Source organism: Asterias rubens, chromosome 6 (assembly GCF_902459465.1).
Source record: "Asterias rubens chromosome 6, eAstRub1.3, whole genome shotgun sequence".
NCBI lineage: Eukaryota > Metazoa > Echinodermata > Asteroidea > Forcipulatida > Asteriidae > Asterias > Asterias rubens.
The window spans coordinates 19,723,332-19,742,443 of NC_047067.1; the positions used below are offsets into that span (position 1 = coordinate 19,723,332).

Below are 19,112 nucleotides of genomic sequence, written 5' to 3' on the forward strand. Positions count from 1 at the left end.
CCACAAGGGAAACTGACTGGGGGAACTTTTAGTGATTTGGGGTTGGACAAAGAAAAAAAATTAATTTATGAAGCAGAAAATGATTTTTCAGTGTAAGTGAGTTTTAGAGTCCCTTCTTGAAAATGTTTGCATTTGGCTTTGAAGTTTTTAACATTCCATAATATGGATGCTACCCTGGAAAAATCACAGCAGCCATATTTGTTAAAGTTTCTTTTGGGAATGCGGAGGAAAAGTTTATTAGATGAACATACATGTAGGTTGCAATGAGGGTCCCTGATAAGATTGTTGATGTGTGTGGCAGTTTACTTTTTCTACTCTCTGTATTTGTAAAAATGGACTCAACATCTCGAGTGACTAAATTGAGGCTGTGGTTTTTTAAAGTCAATTGCAACAGATTTCCCCAGACTTCAGGTTTTATTTATTTTCCTGATGTAGTGTGTAGGTCCTTTGAAAAGGTTAGGTTCCTTTTGTGATGTGATATTATAACAGAGCTAACCTCATCTCCTGACCTACGTTTTTATTTTAGTCAACCAAAACAATGTGCAGCCGGCGAAAAAAAAACCACCAAATTTGAACAAATCTAAGCAATGAAGGTAAGGGAGTCTAGGGAACAGCAGTCCGTTGACAAAATGGACTTTGCAAATGGGGTGTACCGATAAAAATAAGCCAAAGTTGCTTACTTCAATAATGTCATGACCCCAGGCCTGCCTGGTTGTGATCTTGAGGGAACTGAATGGAGGGAATACCTCTGCTTCTCCCATCTGGAAAAGAATCACATCTGTTTCTTCATTTGTGGACCTGATCCCCAACTGTCTAACTGTCAGTCATCAGTTACTTTACACCTCCTGTCATCAGAAGGTTTTATTGCTTGCCTAGTCTCAGGATAGGCACAGGTAGATAGTTTTACTCCTCGAGGTCTTAAGTAAGTTTTTGTGGGGCCGCTTGATAAAAAATACTGGCACCACGTACCGCCTTGTGTAACTGGCTGTCGGGGGACCCCGGGAGAATTACGCGTACATATATTGAAACTTGTTGGGTATCTATAACCCCTTGTTAATTGCACTGAATACTCTTGTATTATAGTCAGGCTTGAGTCTCATGGTGCAGTTTTCTCGGTTTCAATTATTAAGCAATGTTTGAAAGGTTTTTATTAGGTTTCCTTGACGAACTCGGGTGCCTTGTTTCAAAATGGTGAATAGTTCTGTCTTTTTTTATTTTAGAGTCTTCAACAATTTGTTTAGCCTTCTGAAGAAGCTTATATCAGTTAATAAAATTGTGACAAATTAATTTAGAAAAATACTAATTAGTTTACATTTGCCATTTAAAAGAAAACAAACAATAATTTGAATGAACTGTTTTGGGATCTCGAAGAGCAATACTCAAAAGACATCAAACTAAACAGGGACTTCTTGACGTCAAGGACCTAATTTCAATTCATCATGGTAAGGCCAAACTTTCCAAATTTGGGTGTAGAATGCCCAACAGTTTGGACAAAATCTTTGGACATCCTTGATTGTCTAAGATGACATTGTATAAATAATACAATATTGTATTATTCATACTTCATTAAAGTCCCCAGGGCTTGATAGTGACTTGTGATATAAGAAGATCTGTATACTTCTTATTTGAAATTCTTTTGTCCTTCAGATTAAGTACGGAGTATCTTTTTTTTTTTTTTTTTTTTTATATTCCGTTGAGAAAACCAAAAGTCACTTTGTAACAAAGAAATGACTGTAAAATAAATAGGTTAGGTTTGTGTTGTCTGTCTGTAAAATCTCATTATGAGACATGCTGGGCGGACAGATTCGGCCTCGCTGGTGACCAATGTTTACTACATCATCAAAAGGCATCCTCCAGAGTATAGTGATGAAATCGCCAATTTAGGTCTAGTATTATATGGAAGCACATGGCTGCCCAGAACCGAGCAGCAATTTATGTCATCACGAGGCGGACCTGTTCTTTGTGAGCACCTAGATTTGAAGGTGGCGAGCTGTTTCTCCAGGGCTCATTTCATGCTGCTAATTGAAATGTGGGGTGCGTAAGATTTGTCATCGAGGTGGATCTTCTTATCCGGGTGTAATGTTCGTGGTTTGGTTGATGAGTAGACTGTAGTGTAAATGACGTACGGATGCACTTTCTGTTTAGTTCTGTCTGGATTAGGCTAGCAATATTGTCTTTGTATTAAATATTTTGTTTGTGGTAACACCATTTTATTATATGTACCTGCTGGATACCGTAGATATGTTCTTTTGAGAACTTGTCTCTGAGACCAATTAGGAACTTTCTCTGTGGTAGTGAAGTTAATAACGAGAAGTTCCCTCGATTCACTTAGCGAAAGTAGTGTTAGTCTAAAACTACATTACTTCAAGGTGGTCGGATCTAACACTGTTTTATAATGTCAACAGCTCTGACAGTGCTCTTTACCATGTAGGTTTTACTTGCCAAGTAATTACCAAAAGTACACTCTGCCATTAAAGATGTTTTATGAGATCCAGCCCTGTTTTTATGTTCCCAATCCCGGAATGGTGCTATTTTGCGCTCTGTACATTCTATGTCTCGGTAGTACGAAACCCCTAGATATGTCATGGGAAATGCCATGTCGATACCCTTCGTTGACCATGACTGAATCTATCTCGGAAATGATAGACCAGAGATTGACACATTATGTATTTATGTCTCCCATCGGGAAGACGATACTTTGCACAAATTGGGTCATGCATGGAGTTTGGAGACTGTAATGTCGAAAGTGGCCACATTATAAGTGGGTTTGTGATTAAACACATGGCACATAAAAGTAGCAACTGGAAATTTGAGAAGCCGAGCCTGGGTCTGTGCCCTTCTGCCAGTTGGAGGATTTAAAATATTATGTACGTCATAGATTAATTATTGTATTTCCGTTTGGTAATATGATTTGGTCAGAGTCACCTACCGTGGAAAAGTAAGTTTTCATCAACTTCCTAAATTTGAGCAGGTCTTCATTTTGAGATTAGAGAAACTAAACCCTGGTTCATATTTACTGCAAATGTGAATGCGAATGTAAAACGAAATATGACGTCACAAATTCGCAACAAATTTCATTGCATAAATTGTTTGGGTTTGTCCAAACCCAAACTATTTAAAAAACTTACCCAGTCATTTTCCCTTGTGGTTTATTACTTGATATTGCATAAATTTAACACATTAGCAATGGTCATTTAATACTGTAATGATAACACTCACACACACAGTCAAAACTGGAGCTTGTGGGTGGTCTCGAGAGACATTAGGAGTCAGGTTTTGTACGCTGGTTTAGAACAATCAAACAAGCCATCACTGCAGGAGGGAGGGAGTGCGCAGGAATCACCTTTGGTTACAAAATGACAGTTAATAAATCTATATTTTCATTGGATTCCCAGTTGACCAGAGCTTCGGGAGGAGGCACTGTTATTCATTTATTAGTTTGTGCCGGGATGTCGGCTCTGATTGCTGTTTTACAGCAGGGATAATCAGTTAGGTTCAGATGAAGCGTCAGTCATGCCTTAGCGAGGTGACAGGTCGTGATAAACAAGTTTCCTCTTCCCTGGTCTTTGAAGTGATCTGGTGTGGCTAATATCACTTGTTGATAGTTTGAAGTTCTCTACTTGATGATAGTTAGGGAACAATTTTTTGTTTAAATGGCTCAGGTCTGAGATTTCAGCTTTGAGAGGGCAAGGCCATTTTCATTTTGAAAAAGGCACTTTCATTGGAAAAGCTACATGTATGTAAAACTGGTTTCCATTCAAGCATTGCAATAATTACTGTAATTGGTGAGATGTAGAACAAAGAGCTATTTCAACAGCTCTATTCCACGTACTTTATCTCTTTGGAACTCCTTGCCTGGTGCATGTTTCCCTCCATCCTACAATCTAGACTGTTTCAAGAGGTATCAATTCATACCTTCTGCTCCCCTGAGTCATTTTCATGATATCTTAACTGATTGCCTCTTGTAGCCTTGATCGGGCAAACTTGCATTAAAAATATATGATATTTAACTACATGTAGAAAGGCCATGACCCAGCTACCATGGTCTCTTCGTTATTATACCCTTAAAACATAACCCCAGAGATTCTGATTTTCCAACGCATTTGAAAAAAAAAATTCTTGAAAAAAAAGAAGGTATTTCCCCAGTAAGATTGTGTTGCCCCAGTGTGGGAATTGAATTATGCTTTAGTTGATGTTAAAATCAAGTTTGGAGGGGGCAATCATTTGAATGCCACTTTCTGTTTTTGATATCTTTTTTCGCTGAAACCCAGAGCAGTTATGTCCACGCAAGAAGAATGATCTGTAGTTGAAATACACAATCGGAGAAATGTTTCCACATTAATTCAAAGTGAAATGTTTCTCAAATGGCTTTATACTATCGAGAGCTGCTGTAGTTTTTAACCAAAAGTTTTTTATTGCTACTACTACTAGTGATTTCCAATTGTAACTTCTCTTTAAAGTCAACATTGTTTAAATCTCCAAAGGCCACTCTTCACTGTTTGGCATTGACTAAGTCCGAAAAGAGATCACCTAAAGTTAGAGCTTTGACATTTCCACAGGATGTGGTTAATTTGCGTCTCTATGTTTACTAAACTCCTGGCAGTCACACAAATTTAAAAGTTTGTGAATCCATCCACACTGTCTCAGGCCTGTATGCTTCGTCTTTTTGAAAGGGCAAGGGCACCAAGGCATTTTCCCCTTGGGTAAGGGCATCAATATGAGGAATGTGTAAATTTTTAATGTACATTTTATTATTTCAAGGGCACCAAGGCAATGACCAGGGGGCATGGAGGCAATCACCTTCGTTGCCTCTGAAGTATCAGGCCTGCTGTTGAATGTTTCCCTGTCTACCCAAATATTGCCGGCACCCATAACGATGATAAGATTGTCATCTAAAAAAAAGATCGTTTTACGCTGCACTCAAAGTTAGATTATTCTACCAACCCGGTTTTTGGTTTCATAAGTGTGTGGTTAGTTTTGGTATGGGTTTACAACATAAACCTGTTAAACTCTGGCCATTAGAAGCAACACCCTGCCTCTGTCATTTAATGCCTTGATTGCAATTAAACTTTTCACTTTAAAGGAATCCATTCCACTTGAAATTGTTTTTGTTTTTAAGATGCTCAAAGTGGACAATTTATGTTCTCCTAACCAGTTTTTTGTTTCATAAGTGTGTGGTTTGGTTTACAACATTTACCTGTTAAACTCTGGCCATAAGATTTAGAAGCAACAACCTGCCTCTGTCATTTAATGCCTTGATTTGATTGCAATTAAACTTTTAACTTTTATGAAATCCATTCCACTTGAAAGTGTGGATGCTCAAAGTGGAGAATTTTTAAAAGTGTTGAGACAGATGATGGTTAGTTTAGGTGTCACTGTCATGTTTTGCAATTAAACCTTTAACTTTGGAGAAATCTTTTCCGCTTTTAAGATGCTCAAAGTTGAGAATTCTAATGTTAAGACAGATGATGGTGGTATAGGTTTCACTACTAGCTTCAACCATAACATTAGGGTAAGGTGAAGCAGATTATTTTAATGGAAGATGAAAAATAAATGTAGGATTGAGAGACAAAATTAATGGAACCAAAATGCATCTTGGTAACTCTAGATAGGATTACAAAAAGCTAAGTTTCAAGAGCAATTGTAGAGTGCTTCTCACGACATGTTTTAAAATCATCCATTTGGAGGTGAATTTCTTGTAACAGGATTTTGTTTTTTAAGTAGAGAATCACATAAGTATGGGTTTCATTTTTCATCTTTAAAACAAGCCCAAAACCTTATACGGTATATCCTCTTTGTCGATGTGAAGTATTCAGGACTGTGTTTTTTAGGACATTGCAGTGGACATAGTTCAGTGTTTTTAACTTTTCTTTTTTCTTCGTTGGGAGGAAATAAAGGAGGATTCAGGCTACATGTATGTGTCTGCGTGTCCCAGCTAAAGGGCACAGTCTGTCAGGGTAAAACTCTTCTGCAGCCAATTTCACGAAACGCTAGGATCAATCCTATCTCGAGTTGGGACGAGTAACCCGTCCTAACTTAGGATGAGATCAATTCGTCCTACGTATTTTGATACGGAACTGAACCCGTCCTAAGTCCTAAGATTAATCCCAAGTTAGGAAGAGTTAAGTGAAATCGACGGCTGGATAACTTGTATTTGACTCTTTTTTCCTCTGCAGGTCGAAATGAACTCATTGCAAGGTACATAAAACTCAGAACAGGCAAGACAAGAACAAGAAAACAGGTAAGATTGTCCCCTCTCATGTCACTTGCCTTCACTTCTTTCTCTTCCTGAAAACTCAAAAATGTCAAGAAATCGAAATGTCTTGTAAGATAAGAGAGTTAAAAAGCGTTTGCTCAGTACAAAGTTGAAAAATAGAAAAATGATGTCCGCATCCAGAGCATTGTGAAATTTATTGTTTGTCTCTTTTTGTGCAAGTTGATTTGAAGACACTGGATACTATCACTTGCTGTATCTCAACACATGCATATAAAATAACAAACCTGTGAAAATTTGAGCTCAATTGGTCGTCAAAGTTGCGAGATAGAAAAAACACCCTTGTCACACAAAGTTGTGTGCTCAGATGCTTGATTTTGAGACCTAATATTCTAAATCCCAGGTCTCAAAATCAAATTCGTGGAAAATTACTTCCTTCTGTTGCTTCAGAGGGAGTCGTTTCTCACAATGTTTTATACTATCAACCTCTCCCCATTACTCGTTACCATAAATTTATGCTAATAATTATTTTGAGTAATTTGACCAATAGTCTCCACTGCCTTAAATAAGATTTAACACAAGGTAAGCTGAAGCACTACATATTTATGAATCATTTAGTGATTTGAAATTATCCTTGAAAACTTGTCGATTAGAATGTATTTGCTTGTCACAAAAGCATTCAACTTCCCTTTCAAATTGCAGCAACAAAATGAGCATATTTAGCATTCTGGAATAATCATGCAAAGCATTATTAAATCATCGCTTTCAAACTGTAGCAACGATCAAAGAATTGTTGAATATATGTGCACCAAACAGTCACTTGGGAAGAAAATTATGAAATTTATCGATGCTGGCTGAAAGTTTAAGTTGAATCCTGTTAACTGGAAATGTTTCTAAATGCGTACTTTCTGCAACTAAAGCAGATGAACATGTACGCATTGTTTTGTACACCTTTGGTTCAATAACCACAAAGAGACAAACAATAAATGTGTTCCAAGCGGCTTATAGATGTTCATATCCTTTTCCTGAAATTGTATCGTTTCCCTCATTTCCCGTTTCCCTTCTTGAAATCATATCTATAAGATGTAAAGTTTCAAGAATCTAGTTCCCTGTGTCATGATGAAGTTATTATATCAAGGACCGTGACAAGCCCAGCCAGAATGCAGAATGAGGGTGCACCACACTGAAATAAACTCCCCATAGCACATACAGCAACATGCTAATTATTCAAAAATGCGCGAAAAAATGCTTAGAAGTCTCACAGATTTTTACAGTAAAGGGACAATTATTCATTGACTCTCGAACTTGAATCCTCTGATCAATTTGATATTGGGAGTCACTGTGCCCGTCAAGTTATTCCCCTCTCAAAGCCAAAATACCCCTACACCAGTGTATTTAATCTTTTTTGTCCAAACATTCGAGAATCAATCTTGAAAAATGTCCCTACACCTCTTAGCAAATAGGACAAATTTTTTAGGGCCCAATATCATCCACAATATATAAAGTTGGAAGTCAACAACCCCAGGTCACATTTGGGCCCTATTTTTACACTGAGTTCCCTATTTTGGGGAGGGGGGAGGGCTCTCAAATCTGTCTAACATAGAATATTTTGAGGGTCTATAACAAAATTATAATGAGTAGCCAGACTCTGATTTCTCCTTATTTAGTTGGGTGCACCCATAGTGTATTATGAAGTGAGCCCTCTATCATAAAAATGGTGTTACATGCCTTATATGTCAGATTCACTCACTCATTGCTTGCCAGATCCCACACTCGATCACTGTCAGTGTTAGGTCATATTCTTGTGTGCACGATAAGTACATGTATTTGTTAACCATAACTAAAATATTGGTGTACTTAAGCTAGTTTGACTCTGAAAGGTTGCATGCACTTTTGGGAATTTACTCAAATTTGTTTTGGTGTAAAGTGGACGTAAAGGCTTGGTCAGAGATTGGTTTTTGCTGATTTGTAGATATGATTATAAAGAAAGATACAGTACATGGGAAAGTTTTGTATGAGTACAGTGTCTACTTGCTGAGAAAACCGCCCCCAAAAAACTGCCACGGTACTTTCACACGATTGTCAAATCCATCCTGAATTCATATGGGTCAAAAATAATTCAAGCCATAAATACCTAGCTCAAAGGGATCCTTTTTCACAATAGTTTATACTATCAACAGCTGCAGTGCTTCGGTCATCAGATTTTTTTAGTATTTACCAATCTTCGACCCTTTATTTGACACTGATTCCTTTTGTTATGGTCAATTTCTTGGAAACCTGTTAAACTAAATAAGTGGTTAATCCACAAAACCTGTGCCTGACTAAAATAAAAACCTGGAAGTTCCCCAAGTACAATCTTGAACAAACCACTGCCAACATATACGATCTATTTTATGTGATTACTTGCTGATCTTGAGAAAGTTCAATCCAAATTTATAAGGACATCAAGGCCAAGACCAGGACAAATGGCTGCTTTGGTTACTTTTTCAGAGAAAAGAAAACTTCCATAAAAAATTCTAGTTCACATTCACAAGAAGCCCCAAGACTAGGCTAATTGAAGTGTTTGTCTCTTTGGCCACTTTGGTTCTCCTCAAACTTTCTCAACAAATTCACAAAAGCTTATTCCAAAAGGTGAACACCTCCCAAAGAGTAAATTTTAAAATGTTGAAATAATTACATGTTGTTGAAGTTTTATTCATAAAATATTCATTTATTTATTTATTATTTTTTTGTTTTTGTGAGTATGATTGGTTTGTTTAATTCGGATCAGCTGGTTTATTTGCCTTCTTAAAAAAAAACTGTTTCCGCCAAGCTTTTACTCAAAATGAAACCAAAAGGAATGGATACATTTTATGTATGTGTTTCTATTTCTTGTATGGGGTACAAATATCCATTGCATGTGTGTGCAAATTGTATGTGAGTAGTAGTTATACATGGTGTACATGTGAAAAGGAAACTTTTTGCGAGGATTTTCAGGATTTTTTTACGAGGCACATAAAAAAGCTGAAGCCATCATTTTATTTTTGTAGATTTATTAGCATTTCTAAAGCATGAGCAGTTCAGTTCGTTTATAATTTTGATTGTTTTGTTTTTAGTTTCCATCATTTCTCTGAGCTAACACCACGTTGTGCTTGATCCCTCATTATTTACTTTTGGCAACCCCTCCACATAAAAAAAAATTGTCTTTTTCAGATTTTTATTTTACCCCCCTCACACAGTCATCATGACAGATGTTTTTATTTATTTTGCCTGTTTGTGTTACATTTCATCTTGAAAGCACTCATACAAATAATGCACTATGTATTACGGCGTCTACGATCAGCATGGTAGAATTGTTTTTTCTAAATTGTACTCCGTTTTTGACTGAAGTACGGAATCAAACTTACCACCGCATGTGTGTCAGTTGGTAATGACATAGTACATAAATGTACCAGCATGATTACTATTAACATTACCGCAGGATTCGTTTGACGTCGAGATCAACACAAAGTTACAAACATCACAACCATTTACTTCAACAACTGCTTTTGTTACAAATTTTTAAAACAACCTACATATTTTTCAAATAACCTACTTACAGAGAAGTGGGTTTTATTTGTTGAAGAAACCACTCTAATTATTCTGGAATCTATTCATTTCAGTATTTCACAGACACTGATTACTATCGGACTATTAATGCATAATTTTGGTAGTGCATTATCTTTGCCAAGTTCGTTCATACCTTTTGCTATGTTCATTTGCTATAGCAAAACAACATTGTATAGCTTTGCACCATGACCAGCTACACATGTAGATATTTGAAAGGAAGTTTTACATATTGTAAAAGAAAGCTTCTTAAAATACTTGGACATTTTTCTTTACAGCAAACATTTTGAAAGGGAAACAAGTGGGATATTCCTCAAGATATTTCAGGAAATTGATTTATTTTTCAGTAACTATTCACAGGGAATAAGTTTGGAAAAACACCGTGCAGACAATTATAACATGCAGTCACCATCTCCAACAAACACTCAAGAACAAATCACCATGTTATTTGCATGTGATTCTTTAACATCAGAATTAAGATGTCTTGCTGAAATGACCTCTGATTTACCTTACACCAGAAATGCTTAATGAATGATAGCTTTCCAAATAATTTGTAACACAACTACATGTACTGTAAAAACAAATGAATGAAAAATTCTTCATGGACATTCTGTCGGTCCAAAAAAGAATTGCCCCTCGCCCAAAAAGGCGCAAGACACTGACCACCCTTCATCCAATGTGTCTACTGTCTACACTACCCGCAGGTTTCAAGCCATATACAGGTGTTAGCTCGGAGAAAGTCAAGGGAACTTCAGTCTTTATGCAAGGTAGGGCTTGCTTGTTAAATAAGAAAATTGCATGGGTCTTTTTTTGATCTTCGTTCTTATCTGAGCAGGTGTCAAGTCACATGCAGGTCCTGGCAAAACGTTCATCCCGAGACATTGCGAAGCAGTTTAAGGTAGGGTTACGTGAGAGACAAGTAATAGGGAGAAGGAGGAAATAATCATCGTTTTTGTGTATGTTCTAATTATTTGGATCCGCCCCCATGTATTGGCTTACACTCTACTGAGCTCCTCAATTACCCAATTTTGTCATCTCATCTCTCTTTGATTCTGCAACTGAAGTTTGAAGTATAATATATAAAAAATTATTTGCAGTAAAGTTGCTTTTGAAGAATACTATTGGAAATTAAACTGTTATTAAGAAAAGCAGGATGCTGTTTTAATCAGCCGTGAATGTAAAATGGGTTAAGAATGCAATCTTAACTCTCAAAACATCCCTGATCTTCCATCATCTCCTTGGAACATTTACAGCAAAAGTTGATTTGAGATGAACTACAAGTGATCGTAAATTATTCTAACAGATGTTCTTTAGAGTTTTTCTAAAGAGAGGTTTGTGGTAACACCGTGTGAATATCTTTTTTTAGTAGTGTTGGTTCTGGAAAGAACCGGTGGTTAACGGCGCATCGAATACGATCTGCATTCTCTGATCGTCTTCACTACTCAAAAAGAGATATTCAAACGGTATTACTGCAAACCTCTCTTAGTTAAGTTATTTATACTTCCACCATGCAAAATCTAAAACCCCAATTGTGGATTTTTTAAGGACCACTCAGGCGTGAGCTATTTTTATATTGGGTCCTTAGAGATAGGAGCTTTCCCAGGCCAGAAATTTCATCCTCGAGAGGGCAAGGCCATTTTTATTTTTGCTAAGGGCACTTCCATTGAAAAATCTATTGGGAACTTTTGATGGGGCTAAGGCCAGGGCAATGAAAGTCTTCTGCAGCCGTGCACAGCCAGAAATGGGAAGTTACAACATTAGTAAAGACGCTTATGTCTCCCAGTCTAAAATAAAATAAAAACAGTTTTAAATTGTCAAAACCAATTTGCTTTTGTGTGGTATTTCAGGCAATACATGCACATTATTTGAGAATTTAAAGTCGAAATGGATGCTTAGACTTGAAATTTCAAATGTTGTACTAAACACCTCCCACTTGAATGTAGATGACTTTCATCATTTCTGACTTGTCTTTCAAGTTGTTACCACTGAGAGACTTTAGGCAGTCTACACACTAGCTTGCTGTTGGTGTCAAATATGGGCAAGTTCGCGCAAGGACCAATGGTTAACTAGTGGTTGGTAAAGTGTTGTGCGGACGGCTCTAGTCATGTCATGTCAACGCAACCGTCAACTTACATTATTATTTTGATTAAACTGGTCCACTTTGCACTGTGCTATGAAAACGGCTTTCGATAACCAGTGCTTTGACCATGCCTGATAGGTTGGTTCTATATAGTCGACTAGCATATATAATAATATAAATTTATAATGCGCACTTTTCCAGAAAACCGATCAAGGCGCCTCATCGTTGACTAGACAGAGTTCAGGCTAACTTAGTCCAACTTTGGTCGACAGTAGTCCTTGCGCGAACTTGGTCCTTATCTCACTGTCATTGCACACCGAATTGCACCTCTCAATTAGAGTAGCTTTCACTTGCTTTTCTGCTTTTCTTATGTTCCTTGTTTTTGTTTCCATGTAAGTGCTACACCCCACTTCGATGAACATTTCAAGTGGTTAAATCAGAAAGTATAAATCCCAATAACGCCCTCACCACCTTAACCCTCCAACAGGTAGGGGCTATTGCCCAACAAATCGCCAACCCCCTATCTTGAGATAGCTGCGTTCTGTTTTCTCAAACTCCTTCAACCCAGCAGTCTTATCCCTCTATCACAACCTTCCCAAGCACCTCCCCAAGCACCCTCCCCATCTCACTTGCCTCGAGCTCTTTCATCACTTCCTTATTCCACTTTCTTCCTCTCTCGTAAGGGACAGCCCTCGGACTCTTGCTACCCTCGTTCTTACCTAGATCAGGAGTCCTTTTTCGCTCTTGTAAGTAAAACTCCCAACGTCCAGGTTGATCAAGTTTATATTCTCGCCTGACCATCCCTCCATGACAGATGTTTTAAAGGCCAAATCAAGCATGTCGTTCTAATTGATTATATATTTTTTTAATTGTTTTTATATTAAAGATAGGTACAGAAGATAGAGTTTTTAAATATATGCACGCACCTTTTTTTTAGTAGATGGAAACTTGCATCAGGATAAAGAATAATAATTGCGGTTTTACCCATATACAGCGAAGTGTCTTAGCACTTTATACTCTGTATTTTCCTGAGCTCTGCCACTAGATTGGGCAATCTCGGTGGTCTAGTTGGTAAGACACTGCTCTAGAATTGCAGTGGTCGTGGGTTTGAATCCCATCGGAGTAAAATGCCTGTAATTTTTTCCTCTCACAGAGCTTGGGAAAGTACTGAGTATACAGTGCTACCGCACATCGGTGTATGTGCGTAAAACTGCAATTATTACACCTTACTATCGTTGTTATACTAATCGTCAGAATGGACGTGTCCGTTTTTATGTGATGCAGAGTCGTTATACAACGTTAAGTTGATGACATTTCTGGTGTGCAGTGTGCATGAACCAAGACTTAATTTACGACAAATTAGTTTATTTGATTACCAACCCAATTGATCGACATACTTGTTATCAATCAACCTTATTCTTTTGTCTTGATAAGGGAATGTAAAAAGGAAAACGTCCACAGTGGTTTAGGCTTTAAATTTGTGAAATTGGGTTGATGTAAGGGGATATTCAGAAACGGCAATGTAAAAAACTAAACATTAATTTTTTTAAAGCGAAATGGTGGGTGGGATGGGTCAAAAAAAAATAACTGAAAATCGAGGTTCAGTTTTTATTTAAAACAAATTTTTAAATATATATATATATATATATATAATATATCAAATAATAAACCACAAGGGAAACTGACTGGGAACATTTTTTTTAAATGATTTTGGATTGAACAAAGAAAATTGACTAGAGCGGGATTTGAACCAACGACCTCCGGTTTAACGTGCCGGCGCTCTACCAACTGAGCTATCTAGCCCTATGTTGGTGGTCTCCCAATTTTGTCAATATCTTTGTTCGGGGGTGCCTGTCAGAAGCCATTAAACCGCAAACTGCCGTGTAGCCAGGGATCACACCCGGGTAACGATACAACCTGGGAAGCGGCAGACAGGGGATCACCTTAAGGGGATGCGACTTTTTTATATCAGATATCAAATAATAAACCACAAGGGAAACTGACTGGGAACATTTTTTTTAAATGATTTTGGATTGAACAAAGAAAATTGACTAAAACAAAAAAGAAGAAGAAAATTTACCCAGCTGGGCAAGATCATCATTTTCATTCCTGAATAAACTACAAAGTGTGTTGTTATACCAGGATAAGCCACTGAAAACTACTGATGTTGGAGACCTTTGATCTAAAATGTCTTGTCCATTTGAGGCATTACTTTGTTCTTCAATGTATTCTTTAGTTTATAAAATGACTGTTCTGAATGACCCCTAAAAGCGAAAACAAATTCACCAATTTAAACTGGAGACTGGTGGGATACGTTATTGTATATATAATATGCATTTTTAATTCATATTGATAATGAATGCAAATGTCAGATTCAAATTAAGTTTGGAAATCAAAACTAATATATAACACTTTTAAACTTATGAATTTATTTGAAATGAGAGTTTCTGATTGTTAGAGATAAACAAGCAATCTGTTTGAGAATAACTCCCCATTTATTATGAAGACGTATCTTTTCCTGTTTCTCCTGCTTGCTTTGTGTGAGGAGTTTGTTGTTCTGTACTTTAATTCTCTCCATTTTTGCTTTTGCTTTGCACTTTAACTTCTCTTTGATCTTCTCTAACATAGATTTTAAATATCCCCAGGAAACAATGGCTGGTACCTTTGCATTGTGTACTTGTTTAGAATTACTGTTTGATAAAAGTTACCAACGCATGCCACCGTATATTTGAAAATGTTGACGTCAAATTAGGAGGATAACAGTTCAATGTGGACTGTAGATGTTGTGCCAAATGTATTGGCAACAGTGTTCTCCCAAAGCACAATGGACATATATCAGGTCAATATACGCAAATCACGATATGCAAACCAAAAAAGAGGAAAATAATTTATTTCTTTTTTTTGGGGGGGGGGGGAATATCTAGAAAAAACTGTACCACTTAGTTTTATTGTATATGATTTGGAGTTTTACAAAGAAAAATTACTAGATATAGAGCAAGATATAAACCAACGATTAATGTGCAAGCTCTCTACATGTAGCAACTGAGCTATCTTTCCTATTTTGGCAATATCTTTGTTCAGGGGTGCCAGTCAGAAGCCATACAGCTGTTAACTGTTGTGTAGCCAGAGATCCCAACCAAGCTCATGAAGTTTACAATATAACCTGGGAAGCGGCAGCCAGGGGATCACCTTAAGGGGATGCAACTTTTTTATTTTATATATCTACAATTTATATAGAATAAAAACAACCGATCGGTTCCAAAAATTAAAGGAATACATTGCCTTTAAACACTTCCTGGATATTGTGGTTACACACGTATCAACGAGATCTATCAATAAAACTCACAGCTCTCATTTTTCAAGGAAACTCGTCAAAACTGAAAGCTCTGACAGGCTCCAGGGACTTGGCAGACACGTAGACAGTGTCTCGAGACAGCATCTGACAAACTGTCTGTCGGACAGTAAAAACAGCGTTAGGTTGCCAATAATTATGACAAGGTTCTGCCTTATTCCATCCCAAATCATTTCACTTGTTTTGAGTAATTTTTAGTTAACGGGAAAAGCAAATATTGGAACTATTTATTAAACAAATTAAAAATTGCAGAAATAAAATGGGGAAATAAGGGGGGAAGCTTGGGGACAAGTTTGATTACCAGATATTAAGAAATAAATTTAATTTTAAATTATTTTGAATAATTTGCGAGTTGCATCCGACCTTTCATAAAGTGATAGAAAATGGAGATGTCTAAGTTAACACAGATAAGCTAATGAGGCCTAATACTTTGTTCTTGTAAAGGCAATCATTACACCTTCATGAGGGAAATTTATGTGTACTAGAACCTTACAAGGGGCAACAAGGCAATGACCATGGGGCATAGAGATGGAGGCAATTGCACCTGTGAAGTATTCTGCCTGTGTAACTCGAACGCATTTCATAATAAAAATAATGATCTCCCATTATGGTTAGTTTTTAACTGTTATCCATTCCCGATCCTTGGTGTTTCTTGTTCTGCTTTTGTTCATCCTCCTTCGTGTTTCTTGTTCTGCTTTTGTTCATCCTCTCCCCTTATTTCCCACAGGACCAGAACACAAAAGACAAAGCTCTACAGAGTATGGCGGCCATGTCGTCGGCCCAGATCGTCTCAGCAACTGCAATACACAACAAGGCTGCTGCAATGGGTATAGCCGGCTTAGGAATCCCAGGGGCTACTCCACTAAGGCCGCCATATCCTGCCCATGTAAGTCTCTTAGCTTGAAAAATACTTGGCAAAAAATACTGCTTAGCAAATTGATTTGCAATACAAAAATTGAGTGGGCACCGTTTCAACAATGTAAATTTTCCTGTGGAATTTTGTAAGTCGGTTATAGCAGAACATGAATGTGGCATGATGTGGACGGTTTAAAGCACTGGACTCAAGCTCTGGCCCAATTTCATGACTCTGTTTTAACAGATGTTTTCTTAAAAGCAGACAATATTGCTTTGTCAATTTAATTGCTGAGCAAAAAATGAGTGGGGCACCAGTTGCAACACTGTAGATTTTGTTGGATTTCGGCTGGTAACAAGATTCTGTTGAGCAGATTTTTCTGATTTTGATGGACAATTAGATTGGGGGAAAAAATCTGCTAGCGTGATCAATGCAGAGTCTACACTTAATTGTGTTTCCTGACCTACAGTAAATGTTGTCCAGATGTAGTTATGCAACCTGGCCTTCAGCCTGGATGAGTATGAGATGCAAAAGCGCTTCTTAATTTCAACGGGAAAACTACTAACATCTTACAAAAGATGAATTTAATAAATATCTTTTAGAAATATTGCTGAAGATGATTGTGTTGATTTATTCTCAAAAACATAATTGGAGTGCAATATATATTCAAATTTTTCTTGATACAATTGAAGAATCCGAAACTGATTTGTTTTACAATCGCATCTATTGATTTACATTTGTGTGAAAAACAGGAGAGAAAAAATGCGGTTAATTGCGGTGCGAGGTCTTCGTAAATGTGTTAAACAAAAAGAAATTCTCTTTCTGGGTCTGAGTTAATAATTTGTTTCTTTCTTCTGTAGCAACTCTGGCAACCTGGTCTCACACAAGCAGGTACATCCCATGAGTAAGTTAATATTCCGTTTGTTCTGGAGGTTTTTTTATGTTAAAAGCAGTGGACACTATTGGTAATCACTCAAAATAGTTATTAGCATAAAACCTGACTTGGTATTGAGTAATGGGGAGAGGTTGATAGTATAAAACATTGTGAGAAACGGCTCCCTCTGTAGTTTTCGAGAAAGAAGTAATATTCCACGAATTTGAATTAGTTTTTGAGGTCTCAAAATCAAGCATCTGAAAGCACAAAACTTCATGCAACAAGGTTGTTTTTTTCTTTCATTATTATCACGCAACTTCGACGAACAATTGAGCTCAAATTTTCACAGGTTTGTTATTTTAAGCATATGTTGAGATACACCAAGTGAGAAGAGTAGTCTGTGACAATTAACGTGCCCAGTGCCTTTAAACCAATCAATTGTATTCTTCTTTCTTTATTTTCTGCATTTGTTCTTAGGAGGATTCATCATTTTAATGGTTGCAGGCTTTTTTTCTCACTGGCTGCTAAATTGTCTATGTTTAAAAAATAAATGTGTGCAAAATTGTTTCCGGCAGTTTAAATAACTTTGTGATTTCATTCTGGTAGAATTTTACATTGAGTCACAGAAAATATGGGATTCAGAAATTTGATAAACTTTTTCTCAGGTATACAGTTACAAGACCATTGTTACAGTTTCAAGACCATTGTTACAGTTACAAGACCATTGTTACAGTTACAAGACCATTGTTACAGTTACAAGACCATTGTTACAGTTACAAGACCATTGTTACAGTTACAAGACCATTGTTACAGTTACAAGACCATTGTTACAGTTACAAGACCATTGTTACAGTTACAAGACCATTGTTACAGTTACAAGACCATTGTTACAGTTATAAGACCATTGTTACAGTTACAAGACCATTGTTACAGTTACAAGACCATTGTTACAGTTACAAGACCATTGTTACAGTTACAAGACCATTGTTACAGTTACAAGACCATTGTTACAGTTACAAGACCATTGTTACAGTTACAAGACCATTGTTACAGTTACAAGACCATTGTTACAGTTACAAGACCATTGTTACAGTTACAAGACCATTGTTACAGTTACAAGACCATTGTTACAGTTACAAGACCAATGTGTGAACGGAAAAATTATTGAGCAGTATTTATCACGATGTCACCATCTTGGTCATGTTCCCTGTTTCCAATAAGGGTAATGAATGCTAAAATTCATTGTGCATGGCACCAGACTATTATTTCTTCCAGCCGCAGTTGGGTTACAATGAGTTGGAATGGAGTAAAATCAAGATGGCCCACCTTGATAAAGGTCTTTACTCTGCTCTGATTGTGTTTCTCCGGAAGATGAGCAGAGTAAACTGTTCAAAATGTTGAGACCACATCGGCTCTTCTTCAGAGCCATCACTCCTCCCATAACAGATTTACACTTACAGAATTACTCGGACAAACTTGCGGTGTAAATTACAATTATCCAGACTTTTGTGTTTTCTTGATAAACACAACTGTTTGTATGAGGCCACATCGGCTCTTTATCAGAGCCAGTGCTCCTCCCAAAACAGATTTACACATACAAATTACTCAGACAAGCTTGCGGTGTTAATTACAATTATCCAGACTTCATGTTTTCTTGATAAGCACAACTGTTTGTAGATCTGCATCCTATAAATCACAACGATCCTTTACTGATTAATTAATCTTCATTTCCTCTCTCTCTCTAGCGTCAAACCTTTCTCAGCGACAGCTCAAGCCTATGCACCCAGCGGTGACTACCCAGCCGGTATGACGCCCGGAAGCCCACCTGCATGGGAAGGTAGATCTATCGGTACTCGGAAGCTCCGATTGGTTGAATTCCAAGCTTTCCTCGAGTTACGACGAGACCCAGAGAGCGTAAGTGAGGTGTGTACACAACTGTTTTCTTCTTTTTTTCACTCTGAATTTCTTTTCTATTTTGCACTCTCGAGCATCACCACTTCTTCAACAATTACACTTCTTACCTGTTCAAAAAAATACTGAGTTACTGAATGGTTTTTGACTTAGTACCGCATCAGTAAACACACTATGCTTAACATAAGATCAGACATACCAACTCTAATTGAGTCCAACAGGTTTGGGTGTTGAGCTGTCATG

The 19,112-nt window shown here is 37.2% G+C and overlaps 1 protein-coding gene across 4 annotated transcripts in view; it reads left to right on the forward strand.

The window, feature by feature from the left end:
- Positions 1–19,112, forward strand: part of LOC117291236 (transcriptional enhancer factor TEF-1-like) — a 38,226-nt gene that overhangs the window by 13,335 nt on the left and 5,779 nt on the right. For 2 of the 4 annotated variants that reach the window (XR_004519145.1, XM_033772848.1), the window contains exons 3-7: positions 6,177–6,241; positions 10,635–10,697; positions 15,959–16,117; positions 16,945–16,988; positions 18,704–18,881. Coding sequence is in view for 3 of the 4 variants with exons in the window: in XM_033772848.1 (XP_033628739.1) it covers positions 6,177–6,241; positions 10,635–10,697; positions 15,959–16,117; positions 16,945–16,988; positions 18,704–18,881 (509 nt within the window). In the remaining variant the exon portion in view is untranslated. Of the gene's footprint in view, positions 1–6,176; positions 6,242–10,503; positions 10,567–10,634; positions 10,698–12,382; positions 12,626–15,958; positions 16,118–16,944; positions 16,989–18,703; positions 18,882–19,112 lie in introns of those variants that run through there. The other 2 variants (XM_033772849.1, XM_033772850.1) reach the window with 2 other exon arrangements.